The sequence below is a fragment of the Nyctibius grandis genome, chromosome 2 (assembly GCF_013368605.1).
Source record: "Nyctibius grandis isolate bNycGra1 chromosome 2, bNycGra1.pri, whole genome shotgun sequence".
NCBI classification, from domain to species: domain Eukaryota; kingdom Metazoa; phylum Chordata; class Aves; order Nyctibiiformes; family Nyctibiidae; genus Nyctibius; species Nyctibius grandis.
In genome coordinates this window covers 94,549,167-94,573,556 of record NC_090659.1, presented here as the reverse complement: position 1 = coordinate 94,573,556, position 24,390 = coordinate 94,549,167, and the positions used below count along the sequence as shown (strand labels likewise).

The 24,390-nt window shown below is 44.4% G+C and overlaps 1 protein-coding gene across 1 annotated transcript in view; it reads left to right on the top strand.

Annotated features, from left to right (window-relative positions):
- Positions 1 to 24,173, top strand: part of HTR2A (5-hydroxytryptamine receptor 2A) — a 30,717-nt gene extending 6,544 nt beyond the window's left edge. The window contains exon 3 of the mRNA XM_068395237.1: positions 23,374 to 24,173. Within this exon, the coding sequence (XP_068251338.1) occupies positions 23,374 to 24,173 (800 nt within the window). The remainder of the gene's footprint in view (positions 1 to 23,373) is intronic.
- Positions 24,174 to 24,390: the final 217 nt, after the last annotated feature.

Here is a 24,390-nt window from a genome sequence, read left to right as displayed (position 1 = left end):
TAGGGTATTTACAGCTTGAATTAGCTGTATCTTCTGCAGCGCAGCAAGAAATAGCGGAAGCCCTCTCTCAATGGAAGGACAGGTCTGCATCCTCCAAGATCTGTCGAGGTTCAACAGCATCATGTGTGGGTCTGGGGTGTGTTCAGCTGATCAGATGTAGATGTCTAGCAGAGGCCAGGTGAACTCCACTCTAAAAATACCTAGCTCTCAACTATAAAGGAAGCCTAGAGCAACTCAGACGTAGATGTCTTCATTTAGATGAGATGAATCATACCTTATATCTCCACAGTCACTTTTTTTTATTGATCCAGTAGAAAACCCATTACTTAATCTGTTCAATTTTTCCAATCTTGGACACCGCTAAGCGCAAGCATTTTCAATGCATCCTCTATGTAACATAAACAAGTCAAGCATTCCTTAAATTTGTACGTACTGTGTTTGTCTGCATTTGTGTGTGGTGCCTGTGCTTAGTGTGTGTGAAATTACTGTGCTTTGCTTTTTAAGCACTAATAAATTCACAGAAGATCAGAACGGCCATTCCAGGAGCAAACCAGTGGTCCATGCTGCTCAGCATCTTTCCTCAGACAGTGACTCACTATTAAAAGGAAACCAGAAAAATATATTATTTAAGCCCTATTAATTAGAACACGGTTTATGTCCTCTAGCAGGAGAGGTTAGTTTTTTGATATCTTGACATTTAATTTCAAATGTTCTTTGCAGTAGTAACTGATAACAAATTACACGTTGTAAAAACACCTTTTGTGCTGTCTAGAGAATTTTCTTTTAACTGTGATCAGACGAGACACGGATGTTATTTGTTATTACTATGGCAAGCGATAGCAACACCGTCCCTATTTATATAACTGAAAAATATAACCCCTTATTTTATTGGAAAGCACTCAAGTGTGGCATGAGTGAAGAGGACAGAGTCCGGCTTTACCACAGCTGGATAAAAACACATGTAAGAACAGTGGATGTTAGGAAAACAGGTGTGCTGATAGGGTAAACTCTACCTCATTCACACATCACCTGTCATCAAAACAGTGAGCAAGTAAAATAAATATAAATGCATGCAGGCAATCACACTGAGGTGTGCAGAAATGAGGCGGTGCTGAGCTGGTTTGCTAGTCCTGTGGAAGCAAGGGGCATGGGGAGACGAGCTGAAGGAAAACGGGTTGGTTCCCAGCCTGGCAACTGTGTGGTGAATGAGCTCTGGCAAATGTGATGTTCTCCAGAGGACTGACAGGGAAGCAAACACACAGCAAGCTATAAAGAAGCTGCTGAGCTAGTCGCTGCCAGGCTGGACTGTTTGCACCAGGGCATATTGCTATACTAATAGAATAAAGTATTATAAGAAACCTTGATAGATCCCAGATCAACCATGCAACTTGCTGTCAGTCGGTCGTTGACCCTGTCCTCCTGATCTGCCACGATCCAGCTCAGAATAGATAGGAAATGGTTTCTGAAGAACGAGGTGCTTTCTATGTCATTTACTAATAGGAAGTAGTTTCTGAACAAAGAGATGCTCTAGGTATCATTTACCAGTCTCCAGGCTCTCAGTGCTAGTTAGAGTGGAAGGGCCATAAATTATTTAACTCTTTGCATTTTCACATAGCTATAGCTGGCACAGGCAGAGCTGGTGTTGGGCACAGCTGGTGTTGGGCACGGTGTGGGTGCCATCTCACTGACAAATTTGTAGAGGTGGGAGTTTCTCGAGGTTTTGCCCTCCAGCCTCAGTTAGACATCCTTTGGCTTCCCCTTGCTCCTGAAGTTTGCAGCTGAGCTGGTGCCCTGTGAATTTTCATGACGTATGAGATGGAGGGTAAAAAGTAAGGGAAAGAAATGAAAGATGGCATCTTCCCCTGTGCAGAGGCTCATTTTACCAGGGAAAGAGGGTGGAACCTACTGATCAGAGACTCTTGATAGCTCCCGCATTGTCAAAATCCTTAGTCCATGCTCTTGCAGAGCCTCCTTCAACGATTGCTTTACCAGGCTGAGTCCCAATCTATTTAGGCTCTATTTGTGTGGCAGTATCCCATGCCCAGGTCATCTTTGTACACTTCTTCGAATCTTTTCTAGTGCTTCTACATCCTCTTGGAGACATAGGTGGCCAGCCCACTATATTCAAGACGTGGACACACTTTGAACTCCTGTGGTGTAGTAATGTTTTCTGCCTTGTTCTCAATTCCCACCTTAATAAGTCTTGACTTTCTTTTAGTCGTTAGGACCATTCCTGAACACTGAGCTCAGTGGCTCCAAAATCATAGAATCAGAGAATGGTTTGGGTTGGAAGGAACCTTTAAAGATCATCTAGTCCAACCACTCTGCCATGGGCATGGACATCTATCACTAGATCAGGCTGCTCAGAGCCCCATCCAACTTGACTTTGGACACTTCCAATGATTGGGGATCCACAACTCCTCTGGGCAACATGTTCTAGTGTCTCACCACTCTCATCATAAAAAAAGTCTTCCTTATGTCCAGCCTAAATCTACTCTTTCAGTTTAAAACCATCGCCCCTCGTCCTGTCACTACAGGCCTTGATAAAAAGTCTTTCTCCATCTTTCTTATAAGCCTTCTTTATACACTGAAAGATGTAATAAGGTCTCCCTGGAGCCTTCTCTTCTCCAGGCTAAACCCCAACTTTTCCAGTCTTTCTTCATAGGAGAGGTATTCCATCCCTCTGACCATTTTCATGGCCCTCCTCTCTTTCCTGAGTAATGATAAATAGTTTTGCAGAGGTGTTGGAGCGAGTCCAGAGGAGGGTGACCAAGCTGGTGAAGGGTCTGGAGGGTCTGACCTACGAGGAACGGCTGAGGGAGCTGGGGTTGTTTAGCCTGGAGAAGAGGAGGCTCAGAGGTGACCTTATTGCAGTCTACAACTACCTGAAGGGAGGTTGTAGTGAAGTGGGAGTTGGCCTCTTCTCCCGGACAACTAGCGATAGGACAAGAGGGCACAGCCTCAAGCTTCGCCAGGGGAGGTTCAGGTTGGACATCAGGAAGAATTTCTTTACAGAAAGGGTTATTAGACATTGGAATGGGCTACCCAGGGAGGTGGTGGAGTCACCATCTCTGGATGTGTTTAAGAAAAGACTGGACATGGCACTTAGTGCCATGGTCTAGTTGACAGGGTGGTGTAAGGGCAACGGTTGGACTCGATGGTCCCTGAGGTCTCTTCCAACCTGGTTGATTCTGTGATTCTGTGATATCTAGATAAGGTTCCCCCCCAATTAATGTGTAACTCTTTACTTCTTAGCACTGAATTTTGTCTGATACTTTGCTGTCCATTAGCTGAGATTTATGAGGACCTTCTGCAATTCTCTACAGCCAACAGCTGCGTGTCACCAGCACATTTACTCAGTTACAGCGTCCACGCAGACAGGTCACAGATGAGCTGAACAGCACTGATGAACACAGAGTGCTGTTAGACACTACCTTATACCGCCCTCACTGTGCACACAAACCATTTAATCCTACCCCTTGTTTTCTATCTTTCAACCCATTCTTTTTCTACAAGAGAACCTTTCTTCTTCTGCCATTAGAGTTTAATTTAACAGCCTCTGACAAAACAGTGTTTTCAGAGTATTCTGGAAATCCAGGAACATTATATCAGCTGGATCACCGTTATCTACCTGATCACTGACTCCTGCAAATATTTCTAGCTGATTTGTGGGGCATGGCTTCTAGCTGATTTGTGGGGCATGCAGAAGTTCTCCTAGTGCTTCCCAATCTACCTACGTCTGTTTAGTTATGACTTCTAATTTACCTAAATAATAACACTTTCATTCACCAAATTTGTAATTTTCCTTTTATTCACTAAATTCACAAATTTATTCAGTGAATTTGATCCAAAGACCCGTCAATCAGTGGTCTTTCTTCCATTGGCTTCAGTGATATATGAAATATTCAAAAAACAGCATAAAAAAAGGACAGATAATTTGGTTTACTTGACTTCTGAAATCTTGACTTTCTTAGATAAAAAAAAATTGTGCTAACATTTGTTTTTGCATTTAGTGGAAGAAGAGCATTTAGCCAGCAGCCTTTCTTTCACTAGACCATGTAATGCCACAGGCAATTGGTTTAAAATGGATTCTAATTACTGTAACAGATTCTAATCGTGTCTTTAATTCTTAAATCATCCAGTACCCAGAGTGGCTAGATAATTAGATTATTTGTAACTGTTGAAAGCAAAATCCCATTAAACACTGAAAATTATTCCATTTGTTTTAAAGCACAGAAGTCATTACTGAGAACAGGTGTAAAAAGCCCAAGCATTTCCCCTTCCTAGAAAAATTAGAGTTGAATTTTGAATACTGTTTAACTGGAATCTATAGAATTGTAAATAGAGCCTACGCTGATAAATACAGGTAAAGCACCTTTGTGTCCTAAGTGGGCCTAAGAAATGTATCGCTCTGCAAGAGGCCAACAATGCATTATTCTCTCCTTTAAAAATCCTTGAAAGGGCCACATAAAAGAATTACAGTCATGAATGTTAAGCCCTTATATATATATATCATTTCTCAGTCCTTACCTCTCTCTGTTCCTTTGTTAATGGTCTAAATAATGTGAAGTTTGATGAAGCCCAAATCCTCTTAGCTGAATTTTCTCTTATCATTTCTCACTCAGCCTACAGATCTGTTCACTGCCTTCAGGCAGTCTCTGCTCTACCCAGTCACTAACAACTTAGATTTATTCAGTACTTTTCATGCAGAGGAAAAGTCCAAAGTGGAGCTGGATGAAGCTGGTGAAATATCTCCTACTGCATAACACTCTTAAAATTTTGCCATTGCTTTCGAGGCTTCAAAAATACAGAAATAGTGTAGCACGTGAAGCAGCATCCTCCAAAGTACAGGGTGCAAAAAGTTACCTCCAGATGTATGAAACAAGCCTAGTGCAATTGAGCCCCCTGATAATTTGGCAGTGGGAAGCTTTAGGCTGACACAGAGGCTTACACCCCCTTCTCAGTCAGCCTGCAATTTCTCTGTGTGACTTCTTGGTGTCCTACAGAGCATGAAAGGCCAGAGAAGCAGCTGGGATTTGGAGAGTACAACTACCAGTGTCTCTGGATTGTGGTTTGTTGACAGCTTTGGCCTCCTTCAGCTCACTCCTCCTTCTGCCAGGAACGGTCTTCGTTTGAAAGTCCCTCTACTGTTTTCAAAAGGCACAAATAGCCAAGGGGTTTTAGGCTGGGAATCCCTGTTCCGGATCCACCACATCCTCCATTTCTTCCTGATGACATAATTTGCCAGCTCATTCAAGTCTAATTTAAGGGATGGCTTGGCACAGGAAAAGACCACTTGTTATAACATGGAATATACTTCCAAAATACATAAAATTGCAAATGATTACACACAGCACCGTACTCTGACAATACAAACTTAAAGTTGAGCACCTAAATTTGGAAGTGCTGGAGCTAAACTTGAAATATCTGCTACATTACTCTCTTTACCATGTAGTCATTCACTTTGCTTCCATTTCTTCTTTTGAAAACTTGGCTTTGCATTCTTAGCAGTATTTATAATCATTTCCTTAGTTAACATTTCTCTTTTTTTATCATACTCATGAAATCATCTTCGAGAGAGTGAACATACTGTTTGGTTTTTCCAGCTGGAAGATCTCAAGGGCAAACATTATAGTTTTTGTGTCTGGGCAATCCCCTGTGACCTTTCTCATTTGTGGATGTAGATAACACCATAAAAATAAAATATCATAAAGATGTCAAAAATCATAACACAACATTTGCATTAACCATAGTGAAGGGCCATAGCACAAAATTTTCTTAAATAAAGTATTAGAGCTTCATCACTATCTCACAGAAATAGGATCTTCATTGTATTATTTTACAGAGATACAATGTAAGAGGCTTTGTAGTCAGCGACAGTTATGCTAGTAGAAAGTTCATTGCCATACTAATGACCTCACCAGCAGTGACAACTAATGAGTAAATGAGCACTTCATGCATAGGTTGTCTGAGGCAAGTTAACATTCAATGCTGTGATGCACATTTATGAGCTGGCTAGCATGTACATTCTGGTTATGAGACGTTACTTAAGATGGTTCCGAGAAAGAGACATAAATATCGTATTTACTTTCCTCATTCATGTAAATTATTCCCGTATTTCCCATGTAACAGAATCCTTTGCTTGATTTGTTCTTCTCAGAAGAGTGAACACATCTCATCCACCAGACCAAGAGCTTGCCACACGTATCTCCCTCTCATAACTGTGAAGGTTAAAAAAGCTTTCATTTTGAACTTGTATATATTTTTTTCATTATCTGACAAGAAGGTGTTACTAACCTTATACTTTTTGTTATGAAAAAAATGGTCAAAGGAATGGTAATGATTGAACTGCTTTCTAAATTCTGCAAATTTTGAAACACAGAGATAAAGAAACAAAAATCCTTAGGGCCACATTTCCAAACAAGAGACACTGAGCAACCTGGCATACTTCTGGATGGGAAAGACTACATTATTCCAGTACATATGCATTGTCATATGAAGAATAATTATTATGTATACATTTACCATTTTCTTTGTGTAATTACCTGATTATCAGGAGGAGATGAAGGTTTTTGCATATAAAAAAGGCACACACTCATTTTGTGATCTCCTCTTTTGCAAGAAACATCCTGCTTTACAGGTGAAAAAAAAGGAATGAGGAGTGTTCACAACATTAATTTGTGGCTTTTCTTTATGCTTTAGTTTTATTTTTAAGGGCAAGTTTTAAACAATAGAGCTGTATTTTTAATAGAAGAGCTGTGTGGAAAGAATCTGGTTAATCAAGGTACTGATGACAAAATTTCTTCATTGTCTTTTTTTTTATAAAAAACCTTTGTCTTTGCTTTGAAGACCGTAACGACCATGTTCTTCTTCCTCTTGAAGCTACTGACAAAAAGGCATTAAGTTCAATTGGATCAGGTTTCTTTGAATGAATAAGTAACTGTTCCTGGTGGGCAATATGACCTATAATCAGCCAGTCTCTCTTTGTAGGATACTTCCGAGTAAATGGAATGTTTTAAGAAAAAAGGCAGTAACAGTGCCGTGCCTATTATAAGTTATTCCTCCTTTTCTGAAAGGCTATACTTTTTAGCCAGTGGTGTACCCAGCACAGTGTGCAATACATACAAGAATCCAGAATGGATTCCCCATCCAGAAGGGGAAGGATGAGTCTAGGTCTCACCACAGGATACACTTTTCTGCAGAAACTGCTATGTGAGCTGCTGCAAAATGCAGAAAGGACCTGTTCACAGGCCTGCTCTCATCTTTTTCCAGTAGATCTCTACAACAGTACATGCTCCAAAGGAGATCCTATATTGACCAAAAAATTACTTGAGCACCTCTAATCAGAGGAACTGGGATTTCTGCATAGCAGAAGCCACATGCAATATAAATGAGCAGAAAAGAAGTGCTCAAGGAATCATGTTGGGATTTATGAACTCTGTCATCTGTACACTGTAATTGCATTTAATTGCCTTATAAATTAAATATAGCATTGTTAAAGTAGCACTGTATTGCATAAAAGAAAATACCAAGAACAAAGATATTTTCAGGCATTTAAAAATTATACAGAGGAATTCCACAGCTTCTTTTATGTATTTCCAATAATTAAATGTTATTTAAGCCAGATTTTGCATTTTATAATGTTAAAAAAGAGAAACGTATCACAGAATTCTGCTTTAAAATGAAATCCTTACATTTACCCCAATTAGCAGGAACATTGCAAACTATCGCACACTCAGGCTGCAGTTAACTCCCCACGCATTTCCTGGCCCATGCCATCAGCACCACTTCTAAGCAGAAGCCCAGCTAATAAAAGTCAGAGCTGAGACAACATATTCCTAATTACCTGCAACAAATTTAGAAATACCTGTCAGCTGATTTTTCCTGTGATGTCCTCCAGAGTCACTGACAGAAAACAGCCTGTCAGACTCCTATGATGTCCTGAAAGGAGGATGAGGCATCGTGATAAGGGCTCTCTTTTGTGGATGATCAAAATTGGAGCTGTGTATTTCACAGTATTCAGCCCTGCATTTATGTTGCAAGTGAATCACATCCACTGGGAAGACTTGTTTCCTCTTGGCAGAACATAACACTCATTATGATTTTGTATTTGACCTGGGCTTTAAAATGTCAATTTGACCGCTACTGCCAGGATCATAGGCTGGGCTGAACTGGAGTATCCCAAGATAAATACTGTGTGGTTTTAGGTCTCAGGTGGACTGAGTGAGCAGCGTAACTTTCTCCTTACAAGTGTGTGCCCAAAAGTTTTAGGTTGAACATTTCCAGGGTAAAACAAGCCCTGCCTTGCATACCACCGCAGGACAAGAGGAGGTCCCTCCAGCATTCAGAGTAGCCTTTTCTGGTTGCAAGGGCAGTTCATGTGTTTATTTTTCATTTTCAAGGTGGTTTGTGACATTTAGCAGAAAGATAAGTCTCGGGATTATGCTATAGAACCTACATAGACACCTTCAGATGGGAAATACAGGCAGCTATGACATATCACTTTTTCATCTCTTCTTCAACTCTGCCATCTTTTAAATGTGACCAGAGTACTGACTGATCTGACAAGAGAGCAGTTCAGACAGGATGAAGGGTGTTATTCACTGTGTGGGCAGCAAAGGATAAAGCACAGGATCCCAAATCATGACGTTAGACCAGTGCAGGTCTCTAAGCTGCTTCTCATCCTGTTTTTCCTTCCAAATGACCAATCACATCAGGACATCTATCCCAATAACTGTCCAGCCATTGGTGCAGTCTCCTTGTCTATGTAGTAAGAAGCTGACCATTTGCTTCATCAGTAGCCTCTGCAAGGAACCTCAAAAGGAGACATGGAGAGACAGCACAAAGATCTGGATTAAAGTGGGTCCTGGTCTGAGCTCTAGAAAATCCATAAGAACTACAGTGTTGGTTGTCCATGACCGTCAGGCCTACCGCAAAATTGTTGCTAGAAAACCCCGCATGAAACTACTTATCTGATAGTTACATTCAGTCTCCTGTTAAACTATACAACACTGCTGGAGAAATCTCAGAGAAATACCAACAGAAATCTCTATTCATATCAGTGGAGGATTAAGGCAGAGTTAAGTAAATTATGAGCATTCAACAATCATACAAAGTAATAATTAAAAGCTCAAAAGTGTAAAAACTGGGATAGTAGAGGATCTTGTCACTGAGACTGCTCTGGGAGCCATCACCTTCGTTGCTTATGATAGTGGAATATCTAGGATCTTTCCATAATTTCTAGCCTATTGCTAATATTACTTTTTTTTTTTAAGCATTACTGTGTATGTAGCATGTATAGCATATAATAAGTTAGCCTTGAAGAGCCTTCAGGAGCTTCACAGCTAAAAAGGCAGACTGCTAACATGTGATCTGGGAAGATCCTGATACAAATCTACAGTATTTCTGTCTTCCTCAAAGCACAATTATCCCCAAATTCATTCTCTTAGGGGCCTGAACAGTGAACACTGCGAAGCCAGTAGTGTCAAAAGCCTTGCTGAAGTCAAGGTAGATAACATCCACTGCTCTCCCCTCATCAACCCAGCCAGTCATGTCAACATAGAAGGCTATCAGATTGGTCAAGCATGACTTCCCCTTGGTGAATACATGTTGACTACTTCTGATGACCTTCTCCACATGCTTAGAGATGGCATCTAGAATGAGCTGCTCCATCACCTTTCCAGGGATGGAGGTGAGGCTGACAGCCCTGTAGTTGCCTAGGTCCTCCTTCTTACCCTTTTTAAAGACTGGAGTGACATTGGCTTTCCTCCAGTCCTCAGGCACCTCTCCTGTTCTCCATGACCTTTCAAAGATGATAGAGAGTGGCTGGGCAATAACGCCTGCCAGCTCCCTCAACACTCGTGTGTGCATCCCATCAGGACCCATAGATTTGTGGGTGTCCAGTTTGTCTAAATGATCTCTAACTTGATCCTCCTCAACCAAGGGAAAGTCTTCCTTTCTCCAGACTTTCTCTTGTACCTCCAGGGTCTGGGATTCTTGAGAGCTGGCCTTAGTAGTAAAGACTGTGGCAAAGAAGGCGTTCAGTAACTCCGCCTTCTCTGCATCCTCCGTCACCAGGGCACCCTCCTCATTCAGCAGCGGGCCCACGTTTTCCCTAGTCTTCCTTTTGCTGATGATGTGCTTGAAGAAGCCCTTCTTGTTGTCTTTGATGTCCCTTGACAGATTTAATTCCAAGTGGGCCTTGGCCTTCCTTGTCGCCTCCCTGCATACTCTGACAACCTTCCTATATGCCTCCCAAGTAGCCCAGAACCCAGAAGAAGAAAGCGATGACATCCATACAGATGGCCTGTATGGAGTGGGCTTTGCCCTTCTCTCAGTGCTCTTTCTGCATTGCCACTCTGACACTAGTTGTCCATATGCCCTCAGCATCATCTGGGAACCACAGGACCGATCAGGGCAAGGGAGGAACAATTTCATCTTGGATGTGACATGGCAATGTGGTACCAAAACACTGCTGAACCACCCCCATAAAGATTTCTTTGTCCTGTCTCTAAGGATGGGCTAAGTTTTCACCTGGGGAACATAAGGATGGTGCTTTCTCACGTGAACAGGTTTGCTCTATGTGGCACAATGGCATGCTCCTTACTGAAGATCAGGTTGAGTGAGTTCCTCTGGACCAGTAAAGAGGAAAAGGATTTTTAGGCTGTCTCTATTTTTAGCTTTTAACCTCCTGGACACCCTGGAGCCAAACAGCTCTGTCTTGCTTTCTGCTTCAAAAGCAAGCCCAGATGCCTTCTTGCCTCCCTCTTCTTCTCTGTAGATGCATTTATAATGACTTGCATTTGCACAGTAATCTACACAAGGCAAAGAGATTTACTTCTTATCTAAAAGTTGAAACACTTACCAAGTCTAGGGCTGGGGTCTTTTGACATCTTTCTCCAGGCTTAACATTACTAAAATATTCAGAATCAGACTGTGAGATCTAACCAAGCCCAGTAAAAAGGAGATTCATTGAATCCATGGGAGACCTGTGGAAGAACCTGGCAGGCGGCACACATTATTTTGTTCTTTAGCCATACTGTGCAAAAATTTATTTACTGGGCAGTTTGGTATTTCTTACTTACTTAGGAAAAGTTCTGTGCTTCAGTGGATATACATGTTATCGTAAACAACCATCTGGAATTCAAGTATATGTGTCATTTAAAAAGAAAATTTCTGCATAATTTGATAAAGTCTTTCAATTTTCTGAGCTTTCCACTCGTCAAGAACATACTCTTTCTATTTGTTGGCCCTAAAGGTGAAAGTTTTACCTGTGGGTGTCCTGTACTGCAAGTCACCAGTGTGCTAACTCCAAGAAGAAATACTTTTACTCTACAAAGACAAAAGCACTGCAGAGCTTCAGTTAAAATGAGGCAAGTTGCAGTCAAGGGACAAGGAGGGGATTACCCGGGAATAACTACAAGCACATCAGGAAATAACTAAAAAAAATGTAATACTCAAATGGATATCAAGACTGGCTTTGGGAAGTGCGCTTATGAAAGACCAGACTGGGCAGCACAGCTTTCTCCAGCAATTTTTTACCCCTTGGAGGCCTCCCTTCTGCACACTGCAGTCGGCAGAAAGTGATGGCAGCCTGAGCAGACAAACTTGTGCCAGCACTAAGCCAAGAGGGTTTGGTTGCAATTGCAAGACTCTCTACTTCAGCTTGTTCAGTTGAAACCACTGGCAGTCCGTTCACCATTGCTCCTTGCTGCACACACCAATGGCATAGTCTGAAATCTGCAGTCCCTAAATCCTTCTTCAAAATAAATTTCTTCAGGTCGTTTATGGATCTTTCTTCTTTTCTAGCTATTTGATAAATACACACTTCTATATGCCTCTGTTAGTCCCTTTAGTGACTGGATAATCATATTACACAGAGGGATAACAACTCCTCTTGATTTGAGATAGCTGTGAGAAGCCAATAAGCACCTTGGCAGAAGCTTCTGCCCAAACCAAAGATAATGTCACTAGCTGAAGAGCAAAGACTGTATTGGTGGAAAGGCTCCAGTGAAAATTGCTATGCAGAAGGTTGTGCTTTCCTCAGATACTCAGAAGGATTAGAAAATCCAGCAAGGAAATCACAGAATCACAGAATGTTAGGGATTGGAAGGGACCTCGAAAGATCATCTAGTCCAATCCCCCTGCCGGGGCAGGATTGCCTAGACCATATCACACAGGAACGCGTCCAGGCGGGTTTTGAATGTCTCCAGAGAAGGAGACTCCACAACCTCTCTGGACAGCCCGTTCCAGTGTTCAGTCACCCTCACCGTAAAGAAGTTTTTCCTCATATTTATGTGGAACCTCCTGTGTTCCAGCTTGCACCCATTGCCCCTTGTCCTGTCAAGGGATGTCACTGAGAAGAGCCTGGCTCCATCCTCTTGACACTTGCCCTTTACATATTTATAAACATTAATGAGGTCACCCCTCAGTCTCCTCTTCTCCAAGCTAAAGAGACCCAGCTCCCTCAGCCTCTCCTCAGAAGGGAGATGTTCTACTCCCTTAATCATCTTCGTGGCTCTGCGCTGGACTCTCTCTAGCAGTTCCCTGTCCTTCTTGAACTGAGGGGCCCAGAACTGGACACAATATTCCAGATGCGGCCTCACCAGGGCAGAGTAGAGGGGGAGGAGAACCTCTCTCGACCTGCTGACCACACCCCTTCTAATCCACCCCAGGATGCCATTGGCCTTCTTGGCCACAAGGGCACACTGCTGGCTCATGGTCATCCTGTTGTCCCTTTCCCCTATGCTGGTCTCCAACAGGTCTGTCCCCAACTTGTACTGGTACATGGGGTTGTTCTTGCCCAGATGCAGGACTCTACACTTGCCCTTGTTATATTTCATTAAATTTCTCCCCGCCCAACTCTCCAGCCTGTCCAGGTCCCTCTGAATGGCTGCGCAGCCTTCCAGCGCATCAGCCACTCCTCCCAGTTTTGTGTCATCAGCGAACTTGCTGACAGTGCACTCTAATCCCTCATCCAAGTCATTAATGAATATATTGAATAGTACTGGTCCCAGTACCGACCCTTGAGGGACTCCGCTAGACACAGACCTCCAACTGGACTCTGTCCCATTGACCACCACTCTCTGGCTTCTTTCCTTCTGCCAGTTCACAATCCACTTCACTACCCGATCATCCAGACCACACTTCCCCAGTTTAGCTGCGAGGATGCTGTGGGAGACCGTGTCAAACGCTTTACTGAAATCGAGATAGACCACATCCACAGCTTTACCATCATCTATCCACCGGGTAACATCCTCATAAAAGGCTATCAAGTTGGTTGAGCATGACTTCCCCTTGGTGAAGCCATGCTGAGTGCCCCTAATGATCCCCCTATCCTTGATGTGCCTAGAGACAGCACCAAGGACAAGTTGTTCCATCACCTTTCCGGGGATAGAGGTGAGGCTGACCGGTCTATAGTTACCCGGGTCCTCCTTCTTGCCCTTTTTGAAGACTCGAGTGACATTCGCTTTCCTCCAGTCCTCAGGCACCTCTCCCGTTGCCCACGACTTAGCAAAGATGATGGAGAGTGGCCTAGCAATGACTTCCACCAGCTCCCTCAGCACCCGCGGGTGCATCCCATCAGGGCCCATGGATTTATGGACGTCCAGGTTGCTTAATTGGTCCCTGACCCAGCCCTCATCAACCAAGACAGATTCCTCCTCTATCCTGACTTCTTCTGAGGCCTCAGGGGTCCGGGGCTCCTCAGGACAGCCTCCAACAGTATAGACAGAGGCAAAGAAGGCATTCAGTAACTCCGCCTTCTTTTTATCCTCTGTCTCCAGGACCCCCACCTCATTCATCAGTGGGCCTACATTGCCTCTAGTGTTGGCTTTACCTGCAATGTATTTGAAGAAGCCCTTTCTGTTGTCCTTGACCTCTCTTGCAAGTTTTAATTCCAAGGAGGCCTTAGCTTTCCTAGTTGCCTCCCTACATCCTCTGACAACAGACTTATATTCCTCCCAAGTGGCCAGCCCCTCCTTCCACGATCTGTACACCCTCTTCTTCCACTTGAGTTTGCCCAGCAGTTCCCTGTTCAACCATGCAGGTCTCCTGGTACCCTTCCTTGACTTCCTTCCTGTTAGGATGCTCTGATCTTGAGCTCGGAAGAAGCAGTCCTTGAATGCTAACCAACTATCTTGGGCCCCCTTACCTTCTAGTACCCTGTCCCATGGGATTTCCCCTAGCAATTGCTTGAAAAGGCCAAAGTTGGCCCTCCTGAAGTCCAGGGTTGCGATTCTGCTAGCTATTCTGTTCCTGCCACATGAGATCCTGAACTCTACCATCTCATGGTTGCTACAACCAAGGCTGCCCTCAACCTTCACCTCTTCAACCAGACCCTCCTTGTTAGTGAGGATAAGATCCAGCAGCGCTCCTCTCCTAGTTGGCTCATCCACCATTTGCATCAGAAAGTTATCATCAATGCACTGGAGGAACCTCCTGGACTGAGGATGGCTGGCTGAGTACGCCTCCCAGCAAATGTCAGGGTAGTTGAAATCCCCCACGACAACCAGACCCTGTAATTGCGAGACTGCTCTCAGCTGCCTGTAGAAGGCCTCATCACCGTCCTCATCCTGATCCGGTGGCCTGTAATAAACACCCACAACAGTATCACCCCTGCCAGCCTGCCCCTTAATTCGCACCCACAAACTCTCAACTCGCTCCTGATCCGCCCCTGGACAGAACTCCATACATTCTAGCTGCTCACTCACATAAAGAGCAACTCCACCACCTCTCCTTAGCGGCCTGTCTTTCCTGAACAGGACATAGCCATCCATGACCACATTCCAGTCATGCGAGGCATCCCACCAAGTCTCTGTAATTGCCACTAGATCATAGCCCCCCGACCGAACACGGATTTCTAACTCCTCCTGTTTATTCCCCATGCTGCGTGCATTGGTGTACAGACATTTCAGGGAGCAAGCTGAGCACACCGATTTCACCCCAGGGGGATGGGAGGCCTCCTGGTCTACCTCAACACTAGAGCGTTGCCCCAGTGGTGCAAGCCCAGCTACTACCCCATCCCCCTTCGGATCTAGTTTAAAGCTCTCCGAATGAGCCCTGCTAATTCCTGTCCCAGAACCCTTTTGCCCCTACGACATAAACCTTTCCCATGTATTACAGTCACGCCTGGTGTCTTACAAAACCAGCCATTATCAAAGAATCCAAAGCCCTGCCTGTAGCACCAGTCTCGTAGCCAGGCATTAATAGAGAGAATCCTACTATTCCATCCCCCGTCATCACCTGAAAATGGAAGGAGGGAGGAGAAAACAACTTGTGCCCCAGACTCTTTCACCAACCGTCCTAGGGCCTTGTAGTCTTTCTTCATCCCCCTCAGACTACGGGATGCAGCCTCTTCTCCACCTGTCTGGAAGATCAGCAGGGGGTAGTAGTCTGTGGCCTTCACCAGGTTGGGGAGTTTCCTGGTGATATCCCTGATTCGGGCTCCAGGCAGGCTGCAGACCTCCCTGTGATGGGGGTCAACTCTGCATATTGGGCCCTCAGATCCCTTTAGGAAGGAGTCTCCAACCACTAAAACTCTTCTCTTCTTCCTTGTGGAGGAGGTAGCTATATGCCTGTCAGGTTTTTCTGACTGTGGTGGGACCTCTGATATAGGTTGCCTCTCCACCACATCCCCATTGCTCCGGCTGTATTCCGTTAGGGCTTCATATCTATTGCTCAGAGGCACCTGTGGAGGCAAGGTAGGCAAGGAGGGCACTCGCCTTTTGCCACGGCCATAGACTTGCCTCCACTCACTCCTCTCCTCTAGGTTATTGTTTTCCACCTGAGAGGGGCAGAGTACAGGGGTCCCTCGATCCTGGGAGCTCTCCGGCAGGTGCTCCCATTTTTGTTGCAGGGAGGTCAGAGCCTGGCTCCACCAGTCTATCTCCATTTCAGCCTCCCCAATGCTCCTAAGCCTTTCTACTTCGGCTTGAAGCCTTTCAACCTGGCTTTGCAGCTGTGCCGCTCGGCCGAGCAGATCATCTACTTGCTCTCAGTGCACACAGCCCCCTGACACCACAGAGACGGTGTAGCATTCCCTGCAGCCGGCAACCTGCACCATCGCCTCCTTCCATGGGAGCTCTGTCTGGGTTCCCACATCCATTTTGGTCTTCTTCCACCGGGTAGATACCATTGTTCTTTTACTGAACTGGGAAATACCTGTTGGTGACAGCCCTGGTTCACAGCTCCTTGGCACCTTCCTCGCCTTGTGCATTGGGAGGGAGTCAGCGCCCTCCCCAACGAGCTGCAAACTGCTGCGGCTTCTCCCGCCCTGGGACACACCCAGTCACTGCTAAGTCTCCCTCTCCCTTCTGGGCAGGGACTAGTCCCTGTCCTCCAGGAGGCTTTTTATCACCCGATCACAGGGGGTGGTGCGTTTAAATCGCTTAAATCGCCCGCGGTGCCTCCGCGGTGCCTCCGGCTACACCCCCTCCTGTCCTGATTCGTTGCCGGGAACCTCCGGGTCCGGGTCCGGGGTCGGGGGGAAGCAGCTCGGGGCTGATGCTCGCGGGGCTGATGCTCGCGGAGGGCTCAGGGGGGGCCCAGAGTACGAAAAACCGCCCGGTTAAGCCCGATGTCGCCCTCGCCCCTGCACTAACCTCAAGTCGCTGCCGTCGCTTTCGCTGCTGCCGCCTCTGCAGACCAGAAGCAGCAGACACGAAGGACACAGAACTGCTGTAAACAAGTCCCACAGCACAGCTAAGAAAGAGGATTTGAGGTGTGTATAGGCAGGAATAGCACTTAAAGCCAAGAGCAAAGAAACTGCTTCGTGCTGTTGGATTCTTGCTGCCTCTAGGAGACAGGGCTGCATCCACATTTTGTAAGGGAACAGGATTATACCAAAGCAGCAAGTGACTCCATCAGCACTTTCCTCTCATCACTCAGCCCACCTTGGGTCAAAAAGGGGCAACTGTCCTTCATTTCTTGTGCTGTCCTCCCTGTAATGCTCCTCTAATTCTGTTTCTATTTAATTTATTATCATAGTCCTACAAATTAATTTGGACAGACACATCTCTCTTCTTGTAAGAAATAGGCTTCAGGACTGACAACATAAATGAGAAACTTATCAGGAAGAGACTGAGGTTTCTCTGATCTTGTTTTTCTAAAGTGAAATAGACCATTTACGGCATTATATTATTATAAATGATCATTTACAATAATTTTCTCACATAAAAAGAATTGAATATATCTCCTACTAGGCTAAGTAGTCTGTTTCCTTAGAGATTTTCTGAGCTGCCAAGAACAAAGTCATGTCAAAATTTATAGAATAATCCAGGTATTACCTGGTACTTGCTATGTGAAGTTAAATACAAAGTAGTTTTCCTTTCAGTTGTACTAAACAGAACATGTGTGACTAAATAAAGTGTTCCAAGGGAAAGTTACAGAAAACCATCTCTGTGTGTGCCCTCGAATAAAAAAAAAGATTTGGCCTATAGACAGCGATAAGAAAAATGCCTGGACCTGCTCTGACGCCAGTCCTGTGAGGATGGCCTCTTGGGATGCAGAAAGGAGACGATGCTCCACCAGCAATGTGACTCATTTAGCTCTCGAGGAAATCCATATGAAAGCAAATATTATGTGGGGATTTGTGAGAGAAAGCTCCTCACCCACTCCTGCCCCCACCAACATATGTGCCTGCTGCTAGGGAAGAGGTCTGTCCTTGTCTCACATGTGAGGAGAAATTCTAGCCCTGGACTTTGGGGACACTGCCACACTGACTAGGAAAGGCAGAAGTTTTTTAACATTCATGCTAACTAGACGCAGATTCAGATGGTGATTTCCAAGCCACCCAGAGCTCTTCAACATCCCCTCTCTCCAGGTGGAAATTTCTGCTTCTGCACTGCCACCCACCAGCAAACTGCACAACCTTGCTATTGGCAATGTGGCTGGCACTATTTGGGTAGCAATAAAATTATAACATGAAAGGTTAGACAGGACTGGAAATGAGTCAGCTGGGAAATAACATTATCAGGTGCACGCAGAAATCAGCTAAGTGTTTGCAGGTCTGAGGAAACGATGACTCCCGTAACGGTGAGCACCACACACCAAGCAGAGACATGGAGCCAGACTGAGCAGCTCTTCTGCGGATGTTTAACTGAAAGCACATAAGTAGCTGTCGCTAAACTCCAGTTCCTGATATAAGGTCCAGATACATTTGCAACCTTGATACTCAGAGGAGGACATGGTCCACGCCCCCCCTACAAGTGGCTCACTGTGGTTTGTGTTCCTAGAGCAAGCAAACATCCACACAGGGCACCATGGTAGCCCAAAGGAATAAATATTATTTTGTGTGGTTATTTCAGTCCAAAATACTGAAAACAATGTAATGGCCATGTTGCATCAAAGAATTTTTATACAACATGAAACCGAGGGTACGCATTTGTTCTGGTTTGGCCTTGAGATGTAGCATGTGAGTATACATGGATGGCTGTTTGTTGTTTGAATATGTAGATTTACTAAAGGAGGATGTTCTCTGAGTACAGAAAGGCATCAGATACCAGGCATGGGCTTTTCTAAAGAAATTAGACAATATTGCCACATTGAGCTGCTTGAAGGAGAGACTGGCCTTCTCCAAGCACCAGTCCTTTCAGAGGTCCCCAGTATCACGGTGCATCTCTGTGGGGTGGTCCATGACCTGGCCCATAATCTGAGTATGTCTGAATCAATGTGACTGCTAAAACTTGACCTGGGGAGGTTTTTTTTCTTTTTCACGTGAAGGTGAACAAAGGTGCCGAATTTTACTGAGAAACTGTAATGACATTTCTAAAAAGTATTTCATATCCCTTGAACATTTATTAAGGCACACAGTAATGCTCATTTGTATTCAAATCGATTGAAATAGATATATGTGAGGTGAAAGCATGTAACTGACAGTTTCTGCTTGAAGGAGACTTCATGGAAGGAATCCTGACTTTATCAGTTCACTCCCCCCTCCTTCTCTTCATCCTAAGGAGCCCAAGTGTGCCACCCTGCAGGGTATATTGTAAATTCTGGCTTTGATTCATTGACAGTCTCAGCAGCTCAAGGCAGCTGCAAACCCAGTTTACCTGTCCAGTTAAAGTGGTTTTATGGCTGCTGCGAAGATGTGCAAGCCAGCAATGTGTACCACTAAATCAACCTTTGTCAGTTTTACCAGGCTTTTGAGAGAAGAAGAAGGATGCTAGCGCTTTACTTCTTAACCTTTGGTGTTTTCAAGAGCCTTTTGTCATTCTGAAGTTGTGCCCAAATGGTTGAGGTTTAATGCAGGATTTATTACTCATCTTTATTGTTTGGGTGCTGGTTTGTGGTTTATTAAAATCCACAGAGTTTGAAACAGCCACCTGTGTATAAATCAAGCTATATAAATAATCCACCTTCTACCAGAGCAACATAATATTTAGGGTTTGTCCGCCAGGGAAAATGTTCTGATGTTGGTGGGAATGTCAACTGGAAACGCAGTGGCTAATGTACCTCCAGTGCTTGAATGGATGTTCCCATTCTGTGCTGAGCGCTTCCTTTGTCTCAGCTTCATTTCATTTGGAAGCGGAGTAAGATAAACCATAAAAAAGCTCTCAGGGGATATCAAGATGTTTTCCAGACTAACCTTGAGCTAGTGGGACCCAGGGATGTGGCATAGCTTTTCTGCAACAGCCTTGCCAAGTTGTTTCCCCCAGATCTTCTGTTTGTACATGGTCCATTTCCCAAATACCTGCTCGTCCCTACCTGGTAGCACTGCGTGATCCTTTCTTGTGAAGCTGATTTTCTTCTGACGTTTGAATACAGAGGCACAGCCTGTGTCTTCATAAACATCCACAGTCACCAAGAGCAGGGAGCTGGAAAGCAAGGACAAGAAAACCAGCAAGAAATTACACATCTGAATCATCAAGGAGAAACAGATCTATCATCTTTGATCTTTAAAGAACTAATTCAGTCAGCTGCAATAATGCTAATACAGCTTCGACCAGGACTTTTTGACACACGTCTAGAGTACAAGCCTGATCTTGATCAAACCCGAGTGATGTGTGGGTGATGTTCTTGGCCACCTGTGAAGCTTACTAAAAATCCCATCAAAATAGTGGATGTGGATTGCACATGGAAGCTCCTTTATTTACAGTTTAAACATGATTGTCTTTGAATTTGGTCCCTGTGTCCTCACTGGGATTTGCTATCCTCATGCTACAGAAGCCAGAAGCTACCTGTTGAAGAGAGACAAACTCTGTTCCTTTGGGGAGGGGAGCAATAAGTTTAGTCCCTGTAGAGATATGAAAAGAGAGAGTTGGGCTAGAAGTTAATTTATTCCATGCAGGAATGCCACAACATCATTTGTGGGATCCTCTACATCAGCTGAACTGGGCTGTACACAAAAAAGCAGGTTACAGCTGCCAGTGTTCTCTGCTACCAAACTGTGGTACCTCTGGTATTTTCAAACTGTATACAGGTCAGTGACCCGCGGCTGTAGGGGAAAGATGCCTTGAACTGTCATTCAGAAAAACTTACTTGACTAGGAGTGCCTGCTACAGCACTTTCACACTTGCTAAAGGAATCACAAGGAAATGTGGAAACTCCAGGTACAAGCTGAAGCTCATTTCCCTTTTTTAAAGCCAGAAATCTGGATTTAGATGCCAGTCTTCCCGAAGCTGCTAACAACAAAACAAAGCAGGTGGGGAATTGCTGCCCTTGTATTTCAGGTGAGGAGTTGTAACTGACTTTGGCCTTTTACTTGAAAAAGCTTGCAATTACACTGAAATTTTCCTCTTTCTAGTGCTGCTGACTCTCCTCCCATGCCTTCTGATGCAGCTGAACCATAAGGTCTGTAGTAATGAAAGGCATCTTTTTACTCTGTCAATACCATTGTTTATTTTATCTCTGCAGCTCACACTAGGTCCTTGAATGAAATGAAAAAACAACCCCGCTCTTATCAGTACAGGGCAGAACCGGATAAGAAACTTGTGGTATTGCTCTGACTAGTGCTGTGTCTTCATGCAGCTGATGTGTAATGCTCGGAGGCACTGGGGGCCTTCAGTTCCCTTCAACTCATCCAAAAATAGAACAGGAACTTCAAAGCATTCCCCATTTCCCTGGAGGTGTTTGGCACCCCAGGTTACTCAGCCATGGCTGGGCAATGTGGCTCCTGCAAGTGACCCCTCCCTCCGTGCCATCAGTCGGACTGACTCGGACCTTTATAGGCAGCAGCTTTCCTGGAGTTACTGGAGGATTCCATCAGCTCGACCCAGGAGCTGCCACACAGTGTATGAGTTTGCACCTCACACATTGGCTTCTCATAGCCTAAAAGAGAAATCTCAAAGGCTTTTAGAGCTTGGAACAGAAAGAGAAAGGGCAATACCACAGGCTCTCCACCAGCTTCTGCCCTGGGGCAGATAAGAATGGTCCTCTTGCAAACTGGCCCAAGGCATTGCCGTGACTCAGTTCAAAGCTGTGCAGATAAAATAAGCTACAGTGCTGTTATAAAAATAAAGAGCAGTAGTGTTAGGAAAATAAAGAGCTTTGTAGAAGCTCCAGAAGCACCAAAAGAATGGAACGTTTGAAGAGAATAATAGTCTAATTATTATTACTGTTATTATTATTTTTTTGTACTGTGCCTGGACTCCACAGCCTCCCTCTAGGACAGGAGCTGTTATGCTTGGCACTGGAAATGTGTGAAATGAAGAGACAGCCTGTGCTTTTAAAGAGCTCCCAATCTAAGCACCAGAGTGGGAAGAAGGGAAAGAAAGGGAGGTAGAGGTACCACTGAAGTGCTGATATGGAGAGGGTGAGTTTCAGGACTCATCTGTGAACCAGTGAGGACATTCTTGAGCACACAGGGGACAAGGTAGGGTACAGCATCATCCTCACATCATAAGAAATTCTTCTCTAATTCATTTTTTCTTCCTCAGAAGCCAAATACAGAGTCTGGGATTTCTCTTCAAAGATGCAAAAGTGACTGAAGCTCCCAGATTATGCTAACTTTCCACAGGAGTCAGACTCCTATCTGCTTTTATCACTTCCTGCTTCAGAACTCCACTTTTGCTATCTTCACAGCACATCATCCCTTTCACTGTCTGAACATTGCCTCTCTTGGAGAGACAGCATCCATTTGGGGGGATGGAAGGAGGCAATTATTGAAAAAAAACCCAAAACCACCAACCAAAGAAACAGCAGCTGTTTGATTTTTATCAGACACTAGCAGCATTTGCAGAAGTCCCTGAGGAAATGGTAGAGTGGGCTTGAATTGAATGGAGCAGTCCAAGGAGAATGGACTTCATTACCTGGCCTTGCCTTTCATGACAGTGCAAGGACGAAGCACATGCTCCAGGGGAAGACAAGGTTTGCACTGCTGCCATTACCTTCAGGGTTGTGCTTTGAGAGGGCAGCCTGTAGTGGCTGCCAATACCATAAAGGGACCTTCACAGTCCTATCAGGTGAACCACATCTCAGGATGCCTCATATTGGTGTCTCTCAGTGCTTAATTTGTCCCCATTGTTCCTCCAGTCGTTGCTATGGAAAGTTTTTTTAGCATTTAGACTGTGTCAGCTGTATGGAGATTACAGGGAGAAAAGAAAAAGACCTAATGAAAGATTACTCTAAGACCTAGGACAAAATTTATCTTTCCTCCTAAAATCAGTATTTCACAATCTAGTCAGAAACCAGGTCCCAGAATACTTTTAATCCTCTAACAAAAAACAGCCCAAGACCATTCTTGAGCCACCCTAGAAGAGAAAGACATGATATCATCTTGATCATAGTAGATAAAAACCTCTGCCAAGGTGTCAGGTACCAAGGAGCAAGTCTGGAGATCACTACAGGGGGCCCAAGATCCCAGAACATAGGGAGTTACGCTTTTGTTGCTACCAGATGTCATGGGACAGTTGGATGGAAGCAAATGTGTTCTACGTGTGGCTAGGGTTTTTTGAAGGAGAGAGGGAATTCAGATTAGAGCAACTGTAAAATCCCATGTAATGCCAGTGCTGCTCTTCCCCTGCCCTTCTTTGCTGGGAGCCTGTAAAGGTGGTTGCAGCACAAATGCCAGAGCCTGGCAGACCACAGCTTAGTTCATGGAACTCAACTTCCGCAAGAATGATGTTTCACACAGCATCCTTTCTTAGTGTGGCCCCAGTAAAATGTCACAACAGGGTTAGCATCGTGCTGCTGCTGAAACATGAGACGCAGTATTTTTCCTTCCCCTGTGTAAATTCAGTTTGTAAATTCAGTTTGCTTTGGGATGTCTATCAATAGTGGCTCTATCTGCTAGTGCTCATTTGTGTCCTGTAACCATTAATTCTCTGAGAAATATCTGCGTTTAGCTAAGAGTGTTTTGTTTATTTTTTCCTGGAGATTGGAAATGGTATTTTTTATTACTCTGTTTAACCTCTTCTTTCTGTAATCCACCTTCAGGTATCTCTATGCCTATACCTGTCTTTGGACTACAAGATGACTCCAAAGTGTTTAAGAAAGGCAGCTGCTTACTTGCGGATGATAATTTTGTCCTAGTAGGCTCTTTTGTGGCATTCTTCATCCCGCTAACCATCATGGTGGTCACCTACTTTTTAACTATCAAGTCACTGCAGAAGGAAGCTACATTATGCGTGAATGACATTGGCCCAAAGACCAAGCTTGCTTCATTTAGCTTCCTCCCTCAGAGTTCCCTGTCCTCAGAGAAACTCTTTCAGCGCTCTTTGAACAGAGACATGGGGACTTCTGGGAGGAGAACCATGCAATCCATCAGCAATGAGCAGAAGGCTTCCAAGGTTCTTGGCATTGTCTTCTTTCTGTTTGTTGTGATGTGGTGCCCGTTTTTCATCACCAACGTGATGGCTGTAATTTGCAAGGAGTCATGCAATCAAGAAGTCATTGGAGGACTACTTAACGTATTTGTTTGGATTGGCTACCTTTCTTCAGCTGTCAACCCACTCGTATATACGTTGTTCAATAAAACCTACCGCTCAGCTTTCTCTCGTTACATTCAGTGTCGCTACAAGGAGGAGAAGAAACCTTTCCAGCTGATTTTAGTGAACACTATCCCAGCACTTGCGTATAATTCCAGCCAGCTCCAGCTAGCACAAATGAAGAGTTTGAAAAAAGAGGCAAAAATGATGGCTAAGGATTATTCAATGGTCACAACAGGAATACATCATTTGGATGGTACCTCCAAGGGAAGTATCAGCCCAGTGAACGAAAAGGTTAGCGGTGTGTGATGGTCGGCAGCTGCCATGACAACCACCGTGCGTACACTGAAAATTTCACCTGGCTGTGAGAAGCTCTGATAGCTTAGGAAAATCAGCCCTGTTCAAGAGATCCATTCTCCAATAACATCACGCACGCCTCATATTATCCTGTGGATCAGAAGCAGGGTTGAAATGGTATCAAATGTGCAATTTTTTTCATACAGTACTTTGGCTGTTTTAAGCACAG